The sequence below is a fragment of the Alternaria viburni genome, assembly GCF_023758015.1.
Source record: "Alternaria viburni strain BMP 2772 chromosome Unknown scaffold_7, whole genome shotgun sequence".
Classification (NCBI taxonomy): domain Eukaryota; kingdom Fungi; phylum Ascomycota; class Dothideomycetes; order Pleosporales; family Pleosporaceae; genus Alternaria; species Alternaria viburni.
Genome location: NW_026055776.1, coordinates 1,215,467 through 1,236,257, shown reverse-complemented (window position 1 = coordinate 1,236,257; position 20,791 = coordinate 1,215,467). Strand labels below are relative to the sequence as shown.

Genomic DNA, 20,791 nt, shown 5'->3' with positions numbered 1-20,791 from the left:
GTGCGTAGTGGAGTGCATCGTACTTCTAATGGTGCCGATTCTGTTGTCAGGCGAAAGAAACATCCGTGAGCTGCTTAATGAAACCCAAGTTCAGAACACGTTCAGATCGAGTGCGAATAAAGAAGACGGAGACAACTGGTGGATAGTATTCAGCTCCGTCACGGTGCCATGCAAGTCATCCAACGCCCAAGAAAATGCTGTTCCAGAAAGCGACAGAAGCTATCTACTTCGCGCGCATATGATGAAGGTTGCCACATAAGCTAGTTAAACATCCGTAAATATCCAATCCAAATCAATATGGGGTATAGGAACAAAGAAGAACAACAACAACAACAACGAAAGTAAGTGCTCGCTAAATCCAAGGGCCCCTTGGCGTATGCCGACAGAGTCTAACCCAGATATGTGTGATGCTCGCCGCAAACAAAAACAGCTATGCCGGCGGTCTAAATGAATGATAAAAGTCGATCGCTAAGCGCGCGGAGATGGTTCATGTTGCAACCAAATGTCGCCACCTTCTCCCTTCTCCCATTTCTTCCATGCTATCTCATAAGCATCTTCCAAGTCTCTGACCCAGCGTCTGGTGTCGAAAAGCGGGCTTGACCATCGTGATTCGTAAAGCATGCGGCGAAGCTCACTTAAACGGCCTTGCGCTCGGTAGCCGTTATACGTGCAGTTGCGTGCGAGACGTACGGCCATGGCTTCGTAGTCGTCGTCGTTGCTCGCAATGAGCTCTTTCGCAGCTTGAGCACCTGCTGGTGTCTTGGGTAACGCGCCCTTGAGAATTGATGCTGCCATGCGAGAGCACATCTTGTACTTGTAGCGAGGTAAAGTCAGTAGTGGTGTTCCAGACCAGAGGACGTCGGCGGCGGTTGTGTGTGCATTGCACTCCGGTGTATCAAGGAACAGATCGCAGACACGAGCCCTAGAAATGTGCTGATGCTTCTGTGCAACATCGGTGAACATGATGCGGCTTGCCACATCTGCACCTGCCCAGGCAAGAGCCGTCTGCTTGAGGTTGGTCTCGCCAAGATCGGGGAAACGCAAGAGCCAGAGAACGGCATTGGGAACCTTTTCAAGAATGCGTAACCAGGTACGGAACGTCGTGGGCTCGATCTGATGATAACGTTAGTAAGCGATCAAACACATGGAAGAGGCGCAATTCAACTTACTTTGTACAGCTGGTTGAAGTTTGCAAGGATGATCGCATTATCTGAGAGGTTCGGAAAGATCTCTTTACGCATGGCCCACCTCCGCTGTTGCTCTTCTTCCCAATTGGGCTGTCGTCCTTGCGAGTCTGGAGCACTTTGTCGATGGTCACAGCAGAAGAAAGTGTCCCGGCAGAAGACAATGTTCTCTCCGTAGATCCATTCTTCGTCTGAACCACCGCTGTTGTCGTCTACAAGAGCGTCTTCCAGGTCAATGTTACGGCGCCATTGTCGGAGTGTATCTGGAGGAACAGCGGTATCATCGGCAAGAAGATAGTCACACCACTCGGCGCCGAGAGTACCCGCGAAACCCATGAACGCCATCTGAATAGGGGCGGGACGGGCAGCGAAGACTTCATTCCGCGCACCTCTTGTGTAGCCGTTCAAGTTGACAAGAACATGGATGCCATCTTGAGTTATCTGGTGAACAAGTTTTTCCGCTGACCAGCTGCTGGCATCGTAGAAGACAGGCGATTCCCTCTCAATCTGCTTGCGATGCTCTGATCCGTCACTCGCTGTGGTGGCATAACAGTATGCCCTCACTCTACCTGGATTATGGAAACCGAATACCGACTGCATCAAGTGGGCCAACGGATGGTTGTTGAAATCCGATGATACGTAGCCGACCCTCAAGTATGGTTTCGGTGGCGCAGGAGGCTGGTAGACGGACGCAGGTAACCAAGGGACTCTTAACGTCGAGGTCGAGATGCGGAGGCCATTACGTTGCGAGATAAGACGTATCTGTTTAGCCGACATGGGGCAGGTGAATGTGTGGAACGGTAGGACAGTAGGCGCCGCAGGTACCGTCAAAGCTGCTGGCAATTGAGGTCTCTTGTAGGAGGCCGGTGGTCGCTGTGTTCCAGTGACGTAGCGATCCTGGTACCATTGCCAAGTCATCCATCGTATAGCACGCTCAACGAGTCGTACGATGCGAGCACCCTCCCACTTTTGACCCTTCCATTGCTGCAACACTGACACCATGCTATTTTCCTTCTCTTTTACATTGTGCGCGCTCCCCGTAAGAGCCAGGGGACGGACGACATCTCGTATGAATTGTTCATTCATCATGCCTCGACCCCAGTCCTCCCCATCGGCAAGCTGTTTCTCGACCAATTTCACGACTTTGTGGATCCAACCTGAGCTCGACGCACCGGGTATCTTGGCGTCTAGAAGCATGCCACTATCGTTGACATGCCAGCGGTCTCTTGATCCGCCGTGCTCGGCAATACCACCTCTGCCAGCCCAGTTGCAAACAGAGTTAAGGGCATTAGCAAGCCCGCAGACAGCTTCGGCAAAGTCCGGACTGGACTTTACTGCTTTTCTGTAGTAGTAAATGGCATCAGCTATCCGGCCTTTGTCTTTGACGGCGTTGGCGAGGTTGGCGAGAGCAATGTCGAAGTTCGGATCACACTTGACTGCCTGTGTGTACATGTTTATAGCAGAATCTAGTTGGCCAATATCTTTCAAGAGGCTTCCAAGGTTTGTATAGAGATGCGCATGGGATGAATCGAGCTGGAGTCCGTAGTGGTAGTACGCAAGCGCAAGAGCTACTCCACTACCGGGCATCAGCCCAGGGATGTGGGGTCCGGCAAAAGCATGCGACATTGGATTGGCTTTGGAAGGGGCAGATTGCTGTACGCTAGCGAGAAGAATGCCTACGTTGTTTGCTGTCGATGGGCTGGGCTGCAGGGAAAGCGACAGGTAGTATAGAGCCAAAATCTCTCGTACACCATAGTTGCTTTGGTAAACGGTATTCTTGGGTGAATTGGTTGCCATGCCGTCCTGGAAAATCTTTGCTAGCGAAAGCAGAGAGTTGCTTGTAGTCGAGATAGCCGCTTTCCTAGAGAGACCTTCGCTAGGAACGTATTTCAGGCCTGGAAGTTGGCCGTGCGGCGCAAAGCAGAGCAAAGCCGTTCTGGTCGCTGCGTCCGGCGGTAGCAGTATAGGATCAGACGATGGGGGCATACGTCGGCCTCCTGGAGAGCGTTCCGCTACATTGTATCCAACGACGCCAAGAATGCGCCTGATGAGGCCATCGATGCCATTGGGATGAGGTCCAGATGCAATGAGGACCGCGTTCTCGAAAGCCCTGGCGGCACCGGCATTGTCGCCGAGTGCGTACAGCATGTTGCCCTTGGCATGTACCAGAGCTAGAACGCGACCGTTGTCGCAACCAGCAATGGCATATCCGCTTGAACCAAAGCCTGGCTGGTCCGAGCCAGGGAGCTCGTCTAGATCCTTGAAAACGGCTTCGTCCTCTCCCTCGAACTCAAACACGGGCCGATCAGACGCTTCCGACAGACTTGATTCGCTTATTTCAGAGGCAGAACGTTCGCTCTCAACTTCGAGGCTCCGAAGAGCGTCGGCCCTTTTGGCAAATCTCAAATGGCGTTCAACTTCTTCGATGACCTGAACAGCTTCACGACCTTTGTGGTCACTGCAGAGTAATCCAATCAGGTGCTCGACAGCTTCGAAGTAACTGGGGCGAAGTTTCACTGCGCGTCTCCAGTAGTTTTCGGCTTCACGCTTCTGCTGAAGAGCAAGCATTGTGGCTGCAAGGTTCGAGATAGCTTCAACATGACTGATGTGCGTTAGTATGACTCGGGGATAGAAAGTGGGGTGCTTACTCTTTGTCTAAGGTAAGGATGTGTTTGTACCAGTCCTGAGCCTTTTGATAGTCACCTAGTGCATACGCGAGACAACCCCCTAAAAGTATGCCATCTATCCAGCTCCATTTACTCTCTTCACAATGTTTCGTGATCGCTTCGAGCGCTGAGGCAGCGGTCATACTCGGAGGCAGGCCCTGGCGAAGATTCTGATGGGCGCTTGCGACTGAGCCAGAGGTCCGCCGCAAGGTACGTGGTGGATCCATGCCTGGCATTGGGGGCAGCATGGATTGTTGCGGTGGCATGCCCTGCCATGATTGGCCATTTGCATCCGAGCTGCCTACGGACCACGCGGACAGGGAGCGCGAGTGTGGCATTGCGGGTCTCCTAGATCCGAAATCTGCCCTCGAGTGAGAGGCATACTGAGTGGGAATAGGATATGAGACACGTCGCTCCAGAGATGGAACGTTGTTGGTGGAGGAACTCGACAGACTGAGTCCAGGCTGCCGTGGCGGTTTAGGATAGATGTGTGGTCTATGGTGTGTACGTCCATGAGCATTTTGCGAAGTGGCTTTACGTGTCGATTGAAGGTACTTGAGTAGGTCCACATATACTGCATGAGCCCAAGCAAACACCTTTTCACGACTTTGCCCGTTGGGTGACTCTGGCCCGTACTCGTCGGTCGGCATGGTGGGGGTATACTCCGCGACTGGCGTCGTCTGACCAGAGTGCAGGTACTCTTGAGGACGCTGTGTGAGAGGTGGAGGCAGCGATTGATTCTGATAGTCTAACGCGACATGGTTTTGAGGATGTGCATAGGGGGATAAGTCTATTGACGGCCTCGCTGGATGATTGTAGGCGCCTTGGGTGTAATCCAGGTGGACAGGATTTTGCGGATAATGAGCATAGTTGGGCACGACATTGTAGGGGTGACTGATAAAGGCGTTACTATGCGGGTGACTCCAATTGTGACTCGGGTGGTGTAGGAAACGAGGATCCCGCATAGCAGCAGGCCGATATGGGATGTAAGTACCGTCGTGCCAGTAGGGTCCGAATGGTCCTTGGTCATTGGAGACAGTCGGATTCAAAGGCGCCTGGAAGGGCGGGCCCATAGGCCCGCAGAAGGGATGACCATACATCTGATATGGAAGAAGAGGTTGTAATGTGGGTATTTGATTCAGCATAGAATCAATCTGGGGCAGGTGCTGGCCTGTAAGACCCGACCCGGTCTCGAAGTAACGACTGGGACTCCATTCTGGCGTATTCTGTTGACCGTGTCCGAAACCACTGTTGACACCTGGCGAGCGAAGAGGGAGATCCTGCTTGACACCGTATGGTGGTTTTGATTCAGCTGTCACGGGAAGGAGGATGTGTTTGGTTGCATGCGGCTCCCCGTTCTTCTCGACGGATGTGCCGTCATACGCAGCTGCCAGAATTCCGTTGGGCGTCTTGCGGCGAAGCATGTGTTCTGCGGGTTTGGGTGTCCGGCCAGACTCGGAGGGCTGGGAGCCGTACGAGTTGTGTCTGGAGAGCGGGTGGGCGTACTGCTGCGGTCGCGCTTGCTGGGCGAGACTGTGTCCCTCGAGGTTGGCGGCATTGCGCAGGAACGGGGCGTGGGCGGGGGCAGGAGCGATGTTGTTGTAGGCCACGGAGGAGGGAAGCTGCGACGGCGGCTGCGGGGGGTACTGCCGAACCATAGTCATGGTGAGATATCAGACAAGTCGTGGGAGTGGTGTTCAGAGGGTCGACACAGCCTCACCAGGAGCGACTGGTGCCGATGCCTTCGCGAAATCGTCGCCTGTCTGCTACGACTGACATGTCTTTTGGGGCGTGGCTCGGATTCCTCAGCACCGGGCGTCCCCGTACTGGCACGTCACCAGCAGAGACCCCGGCAGTAGCGGGAGAACAGGTGGTCGCAGATGCTGTCGGCAGCAGGTAGGCGTCTATTTACGGCGCCGGTAATGACGGGTGTGTGTCGCGGGGTTGGATGGGAGCGGAGTGTGGCGGTGGCCCCAGGCGTCAGCGCGCGATGGATGAAGATGTGCAGCGAGGAGCGGTGGCCGGTGGTGTAGGTATGTAAGGGCGGGTCCCTAGACGTGTCTGTCTGGAATGTACCCACTCGCATGCACCAGAGCCGCCGGTCTGGCTGCGCACTCGCGGGCGGATAGTTTGCGCGTTCGTGGGACGCGGTCGGGCGTCGTGTCGCGGAACGGGAGTCGTCTGCGCGGAGGGCGCACAGCAGCGGGCTTGGGGCACAGGATAAGCGTGGTACGGGCGGCGACCTGGGGCGCAGCAGCGGTCCGTCACGTCGTCTCTGCCTGGCTGCGTGTCTGCAGCGGTCCAGCGCCCGAGTCGGAGGGCGAGAATGTCAGCGCTCAGCAGGTGCGGCGATGCCTGCTTTTTCTCACTGTCGGCGGATAGGCGGGCGCGAGAGATGACGAGGTGTGGTGCGGCGGAGACCAAGCAGCGGCAGGCCTATCCACTTCCGTATGCACTCAGTCGTTCGAGTGGTGGCTTGGAGCGATCCCTGCTGCAACACGACAGGCCGTCTGGGGGTTTCCGGAGATGATCGATGATCGATGATCGCGCTCTACGCAAGACGTGTCAGGCGCCGGATGTCAATACACGTGAAGACCGAAAGACTGAGTGCCGCTCGCTGCTACACCGACTCGATGAAAAGAAAAGTCGGTCCTGATGCTCTCCGCATCGCGCGTCGCCAACTCCACCTGGGCGGGCTGCAGAGCCATCAAGCCGCCAGAGACGGCGGCTTACCAGGGCCCTAGTCCCATCCAACGTTCACGGCGATCTCCAGCGCCAATCAGCCTTCTAATCCACCAGCGCGTCCATCAATGCAGGTGCCGCAATATCCACTGGGCCACCACCATGCATCCAGCGTCCAACAGCCCGCCGTGCCCGTTCTTTGTCACCTAGTCAGGCCGGCCCTTTTGCTCGAGCTCTGATGATGTAGCCTGGGGCGCCCGAAACGCCCTTTGTATTTAGGCGAGACTACCGCCGCATATACGGCTGCAGCTGCTTGTCTGACTGAGACGGCTGCATATCTGTCTTCACATGTCGAACCACGATTATAGTAACTCATCACTGATGCCATGTTTCATGTGCCAGGTGCATGTCGATCCGCATAGCGTACCAAGAATGCGGCACCGGACGGAGCGGAAGCTGTGTATTCGACAGCACATGACCATGAGCAGGAACTCAATGTGCATGTATGTTGACCTCGAAAAAGGACCACTGGAGCCAAACCAAAAGGCAAGACAACGCGGTGAGTAATGGGTCATTTCTCTTCTTCACACCAAAATAGGCCTATACAGTAAGGGAAGTAAGGGCCAGAGTGTTGGTGAAGTGAACATCACGAGCATAATGTCGCCGCCAGAACCATGCCAGCATACATGGTTCGGAGCATATCCAGGCAGCGACGTAGTGAGCTGGCTTGATTCTGATATCCAAGTTTGCTTGTCGGGACTGTACGTGGAAGCACCGCATGCGCCCAGGCGACACGAAGCGGCGCTGTTCCAGGCGAGCATCAACGCCTTGCCGCAATGGCCAGACGTGCGCCTCATCGCCAAAGGCGTAGAGTAGATGCAGGTACTCAGGAAAGAGCGGTGGTTAGTATGAAATGTAGTTCGATGGGTCCCTGACTGTATACTGTGCGCCCAGCCACTGCTCATTGGCAAGTTTGCATGCGGATGCAATAGCGATGATGGCTGAGAGTAACAAACAGTAGAGTGCAGACCAGTGCGTGCAGCCGTGAATGCGACGAGAAAGAACTGTGGTAAAAGTTGGTGTTTGCGATGTCGAGAACTGGAGTTGCAGCTCGCAGAGATTTTATTGTGTCGGGGGTGGCTTAGTCATGCCGCGCTCGGCCCTACCATTCGCAATGTGGCATCATTACGAATGTTCCACGGTGGTCAGACGCTGAGCCTATATCCCTCCGGACGCCCTCCACAACAAAGGATTCCCGCACAGGCACCGCTGCACTCACCTCACCGAACGTCACGAGTCTCCCTTTCACCATGGAAGAGCAAGGTCCCCCACCGCAGCAGGGTCCCCCTCAAGGCGGGCCACCACCAGGCTCGTTTTCTATTCCCATTCCCCTCGGACCCAATGGCGAAAAGCCTACGCCAGAGCAAATACAACAGATCAAAATGCAACTAGAGGCCGAGGCAGCGAAACACGGTATCACGGTTCAAGAATACGTCGGAAGATTGCGCCAGCAAGCCATGGCCCAGCAACAGGCGCAACTGCAGGCGCAACAGCGTGCTCAGCAGCAGCAACAACAGCCCATCCAGCCCGGTCCTCCCAAGCCAGAAGCTATTGCTGTCGCCAACTGGCTGAAGTCGCAGGACTTGAAGCCTAGGACAGTCGTACATGACGAGAAGAGGAAGGACATGTTCAAAGGTAGGCATTGCACACACCTCAGTTATAGACGTCATACTCACACCCAATAGTCAAGCGAGCAATCCGTGCCCTGCAGTCCCCCGCATATCAAAAAGCCCGAGCAAAGAACCCTCTCCTCCCCGAAGTCATCGACCGTGCCTCCGCCGAGAACTGCTTCAAGCTGCTACCCCTCTCTCTCCTCGCGCTGAGAGTCACAAAGGTCGACGACCATGCGCACGATGGCCACAACCACGCCAAGCCTAAGCGCGTCAAGGGTCTGTGGACAGTCAAGATCGAGCAGCACCAAGACGCGAACGACGACAACTACTACATCTGGCTGTACGAGGGGTCGCAATGGAAGCAGAAGCTGTACGCTGTTGGCGCACTGCTTCTCGTCATTACGATAGTGCTCTTCCCTCTATGGCCGCTTTTCTTGCGACAGGGCGTGTGGTACTTGAGTATGGGCATGCTTGGTCTTATCGGATTGTTCTTCGCCATGGCGATTGTTCGGCTCATTATCTTCATCATCACCGTCTTCACGATACCACCTGGCTTCTGGCTCTATCCTAATCTGTTTGAAGATGTTGGTTTCTTCGACTCGTTCCGGCCTGTCTACGCATGGCAAGAGGTATGTTTCCTTTGCTGGAGCCTGTAGACTCAAAGCTAACATTTCTAGACCCCCGAAGACATCAAAGCGAAGAAGGCTGCAAAGAAGGAGAAGAAGGCTGCCAAACTCGCCGCAAAGGCCGCCGGGGGAAAGCCCAAGAAGGGTGCCATCGACGCTGCCCCCGCTCAAGCTGCACCAGCGCCCGCTGCTGCCCCCGCCTCAGAACCTGTCAACTCCGCACCACAGCCCACCGGTTCAGAAGCCGCACCAGAGGGCGCCGTCACACAACGGGCGCCGCGCGCAACAGTGGAGGAGGTAGAGGAGGAGTAGAAATCCTTCTTAGAACAGGATTGCACGTACTCTGATGAAGAGGATTACACGTACTCTGAAGAAGAGGTAGAGGACGCGTACTCATCGGACTGACAGCGGTTTGACACTTTGCATGGGTTAGCTGGAAGGAGTAATCGGCGTTTACGAGAACGGTTCACATCCATCCACATCTATGCACGCAGCAGAGATTTTGGCGACGGGTTATAAGGGTCTGGGGTGTCTGTGGATACCATAGTTACTGTGCATATTCTTTGTAGCGATTCTTTCTTGCTACATACTCCAATTCGATCACTCGACACATTTTCAACTTGTATACCTGACACCCACGGGACGTATACCGGGTAACACCATGCCGAATACCTACTCCGCCACCTCTTCAACCTGTTACACTTTATCACCCTGACAACTATCCACCAACTAAACAGAAAACTCTGCCTGAGCACTGTCCCGTCACCACCAAGCAAGACTCTACCCAAACACCGTCTCCCAACCACCAACAAAGCCACGTACACAACGCGGGGTACTTGTCCAATCAATCCGAAGTGGGTCCCCTTGTCACATCTATCAAGTTTACTATTTTTTCCTCGCTAATCGATAAATTATGCGCGGGCGTAAAGGTAAACGCTTAATGTACATCAAACAAGGTCGATTCATGTCCCGCGAAAAACGGAAAACTCTACACGTGGGTGATTACGGTATGTTCGCTTACGCCGAGGTGGAGAAGGGACGGGATGAACGGTTGTTGCATTCGGTTCGGGGGTTGGGTGCTGGGATGGCCTTGGTGCTGGGATGGGTCTGGTAAAGTCGGTGGAGGCCTTGGAGGGGGTTCGTACGAGGGTTTGTTGGTGAGGACACTGGGATGGTATGGAAATCATCATGGTGGCATGGTGGGTTTCGTGCATTCAAATCATGAGAACAGATTATGGGTAAATCTGGAGAGTAAGGTGAAAAGGAAGTGGAGAATTGCGGTTTCATGCGTGCAAATGAAGAAACGAGTCGGGATAGTAGGTATTGAACCACGATTCTGACTACGTCCAGCGAACGTGCTGGAGGAAAACTCGTCCTTCTCGTATTAGAGAATTATCCTAAACGCCGTTTAACCATGCAGCATAATCATTTTTTCCTGCGCCAGCACGCTTCGTCAATGTCGTATGATGAGGCGCCCGAACCAAACGCCCTTGAAACACAGTCTAGCGAGAATTCCTACTCCGCCGATGCAGGTGGCTGACCGCCCTCGATACCTTGGTCTGTGTTTTCATGAGTCGAGGCAGGAGCGAGGCCGGAGTGGACGGTGGGGGAGTGGGTGACTTGGCTGGTGGGGTTTTGGTCTGCTAGTTGGCGCTCTGGGTTTGAAATGTTAGCACTGCGCTTCAATGTAGTGGCTGGGAAATGGCATACCAAGTTCTCTTATCCTTAGCTTCAGCATCTGGTTCTCGCGGGTCAGGTTCTGGGTTTCGGCCTGGTAGAAAGCACTCTCGTCTCTTGAAGTTGCAGGGCTGGGAAGCATATCGTGGGGGTCGTATGGTCCTGCTTGACCTGATATAGGACGCAGAGCTGGAGATCCGGCATGGCTGCTGTGTCGTGAACGGTCGGCAAAGGATGACTGGCGACTGATGGTACCGAAACCGAATGGAGAGCGGGATCGAGGGTGAGTTGCAGATGGCAAGGGTGAGACGATAGGTGGTGAGATGTGTGTGGACTGTGTGAGGGAGGGAGGTATAGACATGGAACGCTCCGAGGTTGGCGTGCTATCATCGACGGCGGAAGCAGAGGGCTGCTGCTGGTTTGCTTGGAGGGTGTTGATCTGGGTTTGCTGGGAACGAATCATGTTGAGTAGACGGTTCTACAGATGTCAGCTTAAAGATGGTTGCTAGAGAGAATAGCAGTAAAAGCAGTAGTCTGCTCTACACTCTGCCATCACTACAAGAACTCACCACCTGTCCTTCCTGCTCATACTCCAGCTCTTGATGCAGCTCTCCCAAACTAGGCGCACGCTCATGGTGCGGGCTATGCGGCCATGGACCCCTGCTACGGGAGGATGGGCTCTGCTGCATTTCTCCAGGTGCCGGGATAGCTGGGTCGTTCAAGTTGAGGTTCATGCGAATGCTGGACCGGCGACGCGCACGCTCGACATCCCTGCGCATACTACCAGAAGAGGGTCGGCGCGTCTCTTCATTGTGAATACCTGCATTCATCGCGGCAGTGGCAGCGAGAGAGTGCGGTGAAGTAGCCATGGTGCGTGAGTTTGTGGGTGACTGGTTGCGGGGTGAGGGAGATGCATGGGGAGAGGCAGGCAGGGTGTTCAGATCGGGCGCCATGGTACTTGGGACTCTTAGGTGGTGGTGTGATGTGCCGTCCTAAGAATGAGGCGCGGGCATAGGATGAAGTCACCAGCGACGCGTGACCTCGTGCTGAGCTTCCGTTCGATGAGGTTGGTGGGGTGAGCGGGGCTAAGCGTGACACCTGGGCGGCCCTGAGCACGGCCAGCGCTACTGCAAGGTACACCTGCGCCCACGCCGCATCCTCCCCAGGTCAGCCTCATTTCCTTTTGCTGTCTGTTTCCTCGCTCCAGCCCTGCGAAATCTCGCGCCGCAATAAGATTCGCACTATTCCCACTGTGCATGCCACCCTTGTGCAGCGGAGGGCATCTTTGCTCGATAATCGATACGTGCATGCACCTCGCCGTCTGCGTCACACCTGAGACGACCTCACCACTATGCAAAACGCCCCGAGTTGTGTCGCTCTGCATAGAGCACACCCCGGGTACTTCTGCCGCAGTGCCAGCGCTGCTTTTTCGCGCCCTCACCACATGTTCTCAGATCCGTGTTTGGCGGGAAGGGGCCATGGGTTCCGCAATAAGGAATATCGAGCTTGCGAACCCCATCCAATATCTCCGAGTATTGACTGTCGGCGATCATTCATGCCGACGTGTCGTAGATCGTGCAGGCCTCGACTCCAGTCACGACGCCGTGCAATCAAATCTCCACGTTGGGCCAGCACGCCAGCAAGCTTCAGCGACGGCCTTGGGCACAGTGGCCCGAGGCTGCCGCTGAAACATCGTGGCTGCAGGTCGACAATCTTCATCGTCGTCGGCGCCTGATGAGATCCCGCTGCGTCCGGGCAACACACCTTCGCCAGCTGGCGTCGAGTCTATTATGTAGCTTGCGAGCACTGTCAAAAGACGTTGTGCCGACACTTCACCGGCTAGCCAGGTCAAACACGCCAATTTTGGCCAGGCGAGCGCTAGCGTGCGGCGCCATCGCATCCCTCCCAACTTTCTTCTTGAATATGACCGTAAAGGGGCCTTCGTGCAGCCCCTGCGTCCTCGCATCACACACGACGGAACCTGGGAACAGCTCCCCCTGTACGCTACCATGATTAGGGAGCATTCATCTGCGGCAACTAACGCTTGCCACTTTTCCTCTCCACGACTCAACTCAACGTTGACAAGTCGTTTCAGTCCCGTCTGCTTTCCTCTGCTTCCGTCATATCTGCAGCTCGTTCTGCTTCTCTAGGGGCTCATGTCCTGTCCTCTCGTTTGATCTCTCCCTCTCCTAGTATTATACTCCTGCCACCTATACCACGCTCCTTCTACCCCCAACCTGGCAATCTCCACACTCTCTACCGGCGCACTGATCTCGCCATACTGCAGCACTGCACTATCACTCCCACGACAAACTACTTTCTACTGACTCCATACTTTGACTCGGTCCGACGGTTTGCTTACGCTGAATGCAAGCCTACCCTGTCAGGGTCTTGAGGAACGCTTGGATTGCCCGTGCAACCAATTTGCACGACCTGGATTGCCCGCCCACATCTACCGTTTGAGCCAACGTTGCTCTGGTATCGACCGTACTTCGCCGGCTTCATAAGCCAAGGTCGCCCACCATGTCCGCCCTGTCTGGCCAAATCTTTGCTGCTTCGTCCAATCCTGTCGGCAACATGCGGAACAAGACTCACAGCTCATCGATGTCGTCTCGATGGCGCTTCAATCGATCCACCGCGACTCTGCAGGAACCGGAACGGGCACCATCCGTCGCATCACAAACACCGTCGATAGCAAAGAAACAGGCCCCGTTGCCAGCACCTCCTAAGAAAGTGGAACGCGTAGCCTCCAAGATGTCGTTGTTCAGCCTCTTCAGTAAACCCAAAGTAGAGAAAGCTCGCGGGCACACCGAGGTTGGCCTTGCCGTACCAATGCGACCGCAGACGCCACCTAAACCCAGCCCACCGATCTCCATACCCAAGTCTTCTCTCCGACAGAACCCTTCTCCGCCCGCCCAGCAGACGATTCGCGCACGCTCAAGCCAGATCTTCCGACCCGTTTCGATGCGACCAGCTGCATTACACCACGAGTTCGGAAACTGGGATCCACCTCCGCTGTTCCAGGCTTTCCCGCAGTCTTTGAAGCACGCTACTGTACAGGCATGTGTGTTCGCCCCGGAGATCCTGATGAGGACACAAAGTCAGAGACAACAGGCTGAATCGCTGCGCGAGAAGTTGGACATCCAGCGCGACTTGTCTACCATCGCAGAGAACGGCGCAGAGACTAAGAAACTAGAAAAGAACCACAAGCGTCTTATGTCCAACTCGGTGCTGAACCCACAACCTCCAGAGCTTGTCAACAAAATATACATTCTGGTCACGGCCGGCTTTGTGCTACAGTATGCCGGTGATGGCGCGTTCGATCGCTTGCCTGAAAAGGTGCTCAAACTCGGCAAAGAATCAGCGGCTTTTGCGTGCGATCTCATACCTGGCAAGCACTGGGTGCTACAGATATCCAGCCACGCAAGCGACGACGGAACATTCGAATCGGGACCAAAGAACTCTCTTCTCGCTCGGTTGCGAACACAAAATGCCACCATGCGCAAGACAGCCACAAGCTTTCTCCTCGTTCTCGAGAGTGCGGAAGAGATGGACGAGTGGATGACCAGTGTGCGTAAGGAGATCGACAGCCTCGGCGGCATGAAGGCAAAGGATGACTACGCGCGAGCGTCCTCTTCTACAGATGACTCCGCTGGCAAGAACTCCTCAGAAACAACTAGTCACCGGTACAGGGTTAACCGCGACCCAAATGCTGTCAGCAGGATCGTGTCCACGGAGCCGCAGCTTTCAACGTCGCCGAAAATCGTGGCCTCTGAATGGGACGCCAGTGAAAAGGACCAGACCAAGATCAGCATCGACTCTTCTAGTGGACAGTCGGCTCGGTATAACAACAACAATAACAGCCGCATCTCGATCGAAATGTCATCCGTTGCTTCGACGCCTGTCTCTCAGCATCAAGTACAGCTTGACCAGCTTCGCGGACGGTCACGATACTCATTCATGTCGACAGCGACGTCAGCTTCAGGCGCAGGCACCCGCAACACATCGCGGGAGTCGTCTCCAGCACCACACTCCCCTCTCAAAGACGAGTTCACCACTGGAGAGAGTGAGCCCATGCGAAGTGCCATGTCGCTGCGGTCATTCCACATGAACCCCAGTAACTCCATGTCGTCTCGCCGCAGGTCAATGCAGCCCTTGCCAATCACTAATGAACACTTGATCCAGACCACGACTGTGCCCTCTACAATCAAGCGACACTCCTTGTACAGCCCGGTCTCTCCGACAGTGCCAGAACTAGGGAAGCCGTTCGTTGCGGGCCCGGTCGTACCAGTGAAGGAGGAGGCAGCTCCAAGCACGGTCGACAACGCGCCAGCCCGCTCGTCTCCCTCTCAGCCGAAGATCGATACTTCCGTTCAGGCCGCTAGCGATGACGTTGTACCCACTCGTGAGGATAGCCCAGTACGGTTCAACGCGCACATCTACAGCGCTACACCTCGACGGGATACCATTTCACCTCCTCCCAAAGACCCTGCTCCTGTACCCCCGCCACCCTCTCAACGGCAGTCCATGATGGGGCCAGCACCAATGTATGCTTCTACTGCCAGTGCTGGTGATGGCAAGACTCGTCGCCGGATCTCGCCAAAGCCCTTCCTACGCCCATTTCCAGTACGTCCTCAAGCACAGCATGGCGACTCGTCCACGATCCTGCCAAGGCGGCAGTCTTCTCTCACGCCTTCGCCAACACCTTCGCCACTGCCATCTGGTATGGTCATGAACCGATCGGTCACTGCCCCCGTAAGGCCGCCGTCGGCAGCTTCGAACATGACGCCCACAACCAACCCACACAGTCTGCATTCCGCGCAAGCATCGCAACAACTGCGCCGTCCTGCTTCGGTACAAGTACGCTCAGCCGACCACGCGCCTTTCCTGTCAAACCGCCCAATCCGCGCCATCGCATCCACGCCGTCCTTTGTTCCCGGCCGAAGAATGTCCAACGCACTTGCTCCATCATCAGACACCAGATCTCACAAGCCAACACCTAGTGTCGAAGCACTCCGACAGCAAGCTTTCGCGCAGCAAAAGACCATTACACCCCGACGAAGCCTTGCATCCATGGGCCTACCACCACCCGCCCCACCACCAACTATGCCACTACCGACACTCCCGACCCCACCGCGCAACCTGACTTCACCCACACCACCCCCCAACATGCCGCTCCCTCCACCACCACCATCGAGCATGGGTCTCCCCGCTCCACCACCCACCATGCCACTGCCTCCTACACCACCCGAGGCCGCGCTACGTGCTTCGGCAGTCTAAAACAAATCTGTTACAACCTCGATATTGTTATTGTCTATACCCGCTGGCGTTTGGATCCCAAGCGACCAGGATGCGGTCGTTACGTCGTCATGTCTTTTCTTACGTCCCTGTTATGCCGACCGATACAAAATCTTGTTATTTGCTTGTCGCGCGATACCAGTCTGCTTATTCACCGTCGTCCTCGCTGCTACCATCATTTTCCTTTATGCTTGTCACCTGCTTCGCTTCGTTGTGTATCTTCAAAATCTTACGCTTCATGTATTTCGTGTTTTACACCACTCCTTCCATCTTCTTCGATTCGTTTTCCTTCGGGAAGGGGGGCTGTGCCCGTTTTTAGTGCTTTGGGCCGCTTTCATTCTTTTCGTGGTAATGAATTAGGGCTTGGGTGGCTGCTCTCTTTTTGGTTTTCTATACCATGTTTGGATTGGGAGGAAGTGGGATATAAGGGACACGAACACAGACTGGAAGTTCGTTCATCGGCGCTTTTTTTGCTGGGATGGGGAAAAGCGTTGGTGTGGTTTTATAGTATGGTTAAGACAGAATGATATATTCTACATACTACTTGCGCTGGGATTGCTTGAAGTGAGTGTTGTCCGAAATGACTAATGTGCGTATGATTGGGAATATGCGAAGCCCCTGTTGTGTTGCGCATAGCTTTTGAGTCGATAAATTTGCTGGGGTGACAGACGTGTAGTTCATCGCGGAGCCTAAGAACCAAAGGCGACAGAAATACTATAGTGATATCTGAACGATTTGTTGCGGAGCCTGGGAGGCTACTCATGTGATCTAATTGCGCTTCTGACGTGTAGTGCTAGACCGCTAGAGCTAGGAGTCGGAAAGCAGCATCTCGCGAATCCTCCCAGAACGAGATATCGACTCTTTGGAAGGGACGGATGTAGCTAGTGGCCGTCATGAGTGTGCGGGGTTTAGATTTGTGGTGTAGAGTGTCGTGGTAAGACATGTTGGTTGTTGTGATGTATGCTGCGCCAGAGAACATTTTACCCAATGCTGGGTAGAAAGCGTGCCCATGTGTCGACGTACAACCTTTCATCTTGCTTCCGGAAAACCGCGAAGGCTACAGCGAGTAGGATGAGGCGCGCTGCAATGTAAAGCGATCCCGAGAGCCATGAGAGTATGGTGGACATGCGGTCCAACCTTGTCGTTAAACCATACCACTGGTCACAAAGCTTCGTCGTGGTTTCTCGTGAATTGTTGATGATTTCGAGCAGTGGCGACATCGTCTCTCCTGTGAAATGTGACCTCCCGAACTTTTCTGAATTAGGAAGAAACCTATCAAACGTCCAGGAATCCTCTGGATTATCGACCCATTCGTATGCGATCTCTGAGCTACTTATGCCAGGCCTCTTACAGGACCATAGATACATTGTGCACCAAGTCCTGGACGGTTCACCCCTTTCCACGCCGTTCCTCACCTCGAGAAGAGCGGTTAAGAAAGCCAGAAGGTCAAGAGGATCATCGGTCTTCTGAAAAAACGTAAGCCACTCCCCACAACCCAGAGTAGATCTCAGCTTGATAAACAATTTAGTAGATTACTTACTCTGAAGCTGTCCGAGGCTATCACCCATATTCTGCCCTCGATCCACGATAGCTTTACATGTGCCAGGCCTGTGCTGCGATCCGGCTCACGAGTGGACCCGCTAGGAGCTTCCACAGGTGGGTCCATGAGAGATTCTATGGTCGTTATTATCCTATCAGCTTTCCTCCCTATGATTATATTGGACGCAAACGAGGCAAGCAAGTTAGTCAGAGGTAATGTAGACGACAACACACTTGCAACTTGCCAAAGTCTCCTTTCTATTTGACTTGGAAAGTAATTTTGCCAGGCAGCGCAGTGAATGGCACCAAAACACATTGTAGATAGTGCCAGTGCATACGTCAATGTAAGATGTTGCGTTCCGTGCGCCTGGAGTCTCAGCATGTCGTTTTTTATGCGAGGATTCCAAACAGAGGGGCGATGTTGTTCGGTCAGGTTGACAGACCGTGCGAAGAAGGACTCGCCGCACAGGCTGAGTGAATCCTTGTTGCCAGTATGTGCATAGTTTCCGTGTAAGAGGGCGGGGACGTCAACATCTTTCGGTTTCTCGAGATTCGCTACGTAAGTAGCTACAGAAAGGGTAGCAAATGCTACAGTGCAGACTTCCAAGAGGCTGATTGGTAGGCCATACATCTTTCGTGTTATGACGGATAAGATCAGCCACAAGATCTGAAGCGCTGCAACCGCCTTCAAAAGATTATCTGCCTTGGACTTGTCCAGAATCTCTTTTTGGGTGGGACAGGTTTCGCCGAGAAGGTTTGGTGTGTTCAAAGCACAGAACTCTACCAAGGCTTGCGCCGTGACTGGCAAGTACCGAGTGTTATCTCTGGAGGCCAATCCAAAAACCATACCGCCCATGTTGGCGAAATAGCAATGTGTTAGAGTCCACCTTTTTCTGGATTTTATCGATCCTGGAGCGGTAACGGCAGGTGGTGGTCTCGACGATGGTGTTGTATGGGGATGAAATAGCCAGTAAAGTATCCGGCAACCGCGACCGTATTCCACCTCCCATTCAAGAAGCTCTTCGTGATTCTTGAGTTGACGCAGGTCCTCGACGGCCATTTGCAGCTCACAAACTGCTTTCGCGAATATGAACTCTGGGAACATGATTGTAACTGCCATCCATTTGGTCTTCCGCAAGATTTTCGTCCATGTACCGTCCTCAACGTGAGGAACATTGAGGTGAAGGATGGTCCAAGTACAGGCGAAAACGGTGGTCAAGCAGCTCCAAAGGATCGTCATCGTACCGCGCTCGGCCGGACCTTTGTGCCATCCTGTATATTTCGTGGTCCCGTCTTCTGAGATTGTAGTATTATTCGAACCTTCGACCAGGCCGAGCAGGAAGCAGAGTGCGCAAATGACGCGCAAGGCTGAAGAAAGTGCAGTCTTCATCTCGAAGCTGTGATAGACACGTGCGAGGAGGCGGGGCGGAGAACTTTGGGGCAGGAAATGCTTTAGATTTTCAACAGTGGTAATATGTGAGGGATGCTGAAGAAGCAGGCAGAGATGGGAGAACAGGGAGAGAGCGCTTATTACCATGCTGCGGCCGTCCAGCTGAACTGCAAGCTACAAGGCTGAGCGAACGCCATATTTTGATATATTCGCCCATATGCGGTGAGATAGACCATCATTGGCTCAGATATCCTCCCACGAGGCCAATTGCCGTCAAGAGGCTTTCAGGGTTGTGCTCCTCGAATGCGTAGCTGCTTGATCATCCAAGCAATGATTCGAACGGTGACGCAGCCTTCTAGACTTAGCCCGTATGTGCCCTTCCTGCGAAGTATAGAGTGCGCCTTTGGCTGGATGTTGAATGATACTTTAGTATACTGTACGGTTGCGATAGCTTTGAGGTTGCTACAGATGTCGCTCATCCTTGATCCGAGTTCTGCCCACCTGGGCAGGTGGGGTGCTTAGCCCCCGCGCTATCACGAGGGCGTGACAGGCTCTATTCCGCTTGCCGCCCGCACATTTAATTTATCCTATGAGTTGAGTGATGTGTTACAGCACAGCTGTGTATTTTTAAAAGACTATGTATATGTCAAATTTCTGCGTTTTCGCATAACCAAGCACGACTTCGATCTGAAGTATTCTCCCCGTAGCTCAGTTGGTTTAGAGCGTCTGACTGTAATATCTGTTGTTATCAGAAGGTCCCTTGTTCGACTCATGGTGGGGAGATCAGACATATTTTTTTTTGCTCCTTTGTGGGCATCTTCGCGTTGCGAGTTCTGCTACCTAGTGTCGCGAAGGCCCGGCTTACGTCACTAGCTTGACTCGCAAACCTGGGCTTCAATACGGCACACCTCAGATTGCCAGAACGTGAAGCATCATGTGGCCCAAACGCCCTGGGCCATGCATTCGAAATGGCTTCGAAAGCCCCACGCCGAACTACCTCTCGCGAACTTTTTTGTCCCTCCCTGCCAGCTGAGGTGTGGATCAACGTCTTCCGCTATCACACCGACCTCGCGCACCTCTGGAATGTCGTGCGACGCGTCTCTCCCACCCTCCGCGCTTGCGTCGAGCATGCCTTCGGCGAGCACTTCCTCAAAGAGATACATATAGACTTTCAGCTCGAGAAGTACAACCTGGGCGGGAAGAGCAAGAGGCCAGAGGTGTCCACGCGGCTCGCGCGACGCGGCAAAGGCAAAGATAAGCTCAGAGCCTGGTTCAAAGATGAGCGACCGGATCCCGTCTCAGACAAAGCATCAGGGAAGAAGGAATGCGAGCATTACCACAAAGTAACGCGTCGCTGGGAAGAAAACGTCAAGAACTGGAAAGCCGAAATGCCAAACTACACAATCAGCATCGGCGACCTAGTAAACGACACCGAGCTACCCGACCTCAGCATCGACGTCGCAGCGCGCGAAATCAACTTCAACTGGAAGAACATGCTCCAGCTCTTTTTCCGCGAACAAGAACGCCTCCGCATCCTCAAAGACGAATGGCACATCAAGACCGCCAAGAAGATCCAAGCCAACAACGCGCGCCTGAAAAAGGGCGAGAAGCTCATGCCTTCCGACTATCCACCGCCGTGGTCGACCGCCGAAGCCGAGATAAGGAAGGATATCAGGCGCGCGAGGTTGAAGGAGCATTATCGCGACGACGAGCAGATGGTGTGGGCTATCGACTCGTTGAAGCACTTTGAACAATACGGCGCGGCGGCTGGTAGTGCTAAGGCGCTTAAGCTTAACCCCGATCTGCCGGGTGCTGGGCTGGGTGAGAAGTGGTTTGGAAGTGTGAATCTGGTGCAGGAACTTTATCTCGATGAGTGGAGTTGTATGCATCGGATTGATACCAAGGTTGAACACATCCGGAATGGGACATGAGGCACGGCGATACAGTCTCCTTGTGGGGAGCATCGGTACATCGGGTTGGAACGAGCAACAGCTCGAACACCGTCATCTGGGGCAGCTGAAACAGGCGTCACTGTCACGATACGATTGAGGCACTT

General features: G+C 54.1%; 5 protein-coding genes and 1 non-coding gene across 6 annotated transcripts; 4 read left to right on the top strand and 2 right to left on the bottom strand.

Moving 5' to 3' along the window:
• Window positions 1-468: 468 nt before the first annotated feature.
• J4E79_004383 (uncharacterized protein) lies at window positions 469-5,514 on the bottom strand (the record flags this gene model as incomplete). Its single annotated transcript, XM_049353268.1, has 3 exons — window positions 469-1,113; window positions 1,170-3,786; window positions 3,833-5,514. The coding sequence occupies 3 exons, from the start codon at window positions 5,512-5,514 to the stop codon at window positions 469-471; spliced, it is 4,944 nt and encodes a 1,647-aa protein (XP_049212647.1).
• Window positions 5,515-7,842: 2,328 nt separating this feature from the next.
• Window positions 7,843-9,143, top strand: J4E79_004382 (uncharacterized protein; the record flags this gene model as incomplete). Its single annotated transcript, XM_049353267.1, has 3 exons — window positions 7,843-8,227; window positions 8,278-8,834; window positions 8,883-9,143. The coding sequence occupies 3 exons, from the start codon at window positions 7,843-7,845 to the stop codon at window positions 9,141-9,143; spliced, it is 1,203 nt and encodes a 400-aa protein (XP_049212646.1).
• A 1,203-nt stretch (window positions 9,144-10,346) lies between these two features.
• On the bottom strand, window positions 10,347-11,377 carry J4E79_004381 (uncharacterized protein; the record flags this gene model as incomplete). Its single annotated transcript, XM_049353266.1, has 3 exons — window positions 10,347-10,486; window positions 10,542-10,986; window positions 11,078-11,377. 3 exons carry the CDS (start codon window positions 11,375-11,377, stop codon window positions 10,347-10,349), a joined length of 885 nt encoding a protein of 294 aa, XP_049212645.1.
• A 1,654-nt stretch (window positions 11,378-13,031) lies between these two features.
• On the top strand, window positions 13,032-15,788 carry J4E79_004380 (uncharacterized protein; the record flags this gene model as incomplete). Its single annotated transcript, XM_049353265.1, has 1 exon — window positions 13,032-15,788. One exon carries the CDS (start codon window positions 13,032-13,034, stop codon window positions 15,786-15,788), a length of 2,757 nt encoding a protein of 918 aa, XP_049212644.1.
• A 3,644-nt stretch (window positions 15,789-19,432) lies between these two features.
• On the top strand, window positions 19,433-19,518 carry J4E79_004379. The gene has a single exon. It is a non-coding gene; the product is annotated as a tRNA-Tyr (tRNA).
• Window positions 19,519-19,703: 185 nt separating this feature from the next.
• On the top strand, window positions 19,704-20,666 carry J4E79_004378 (uncharacterized protein; the record flags this gene model as incomplete). Its single annotated transcript, XM_049353264.1, has 1 exon — window positions 19,704-20,666. The coding sequence occupies one exon, from the start codon at window positions 19,704-19,706 to the stop codon at window positions 20,664-20,666; it is 963 nt and encodes a 320-aa protein (XP_049212643.1).
• Between the last annotated feature and the right edge of the window lie 125 nt (window positions 20,667-20,791).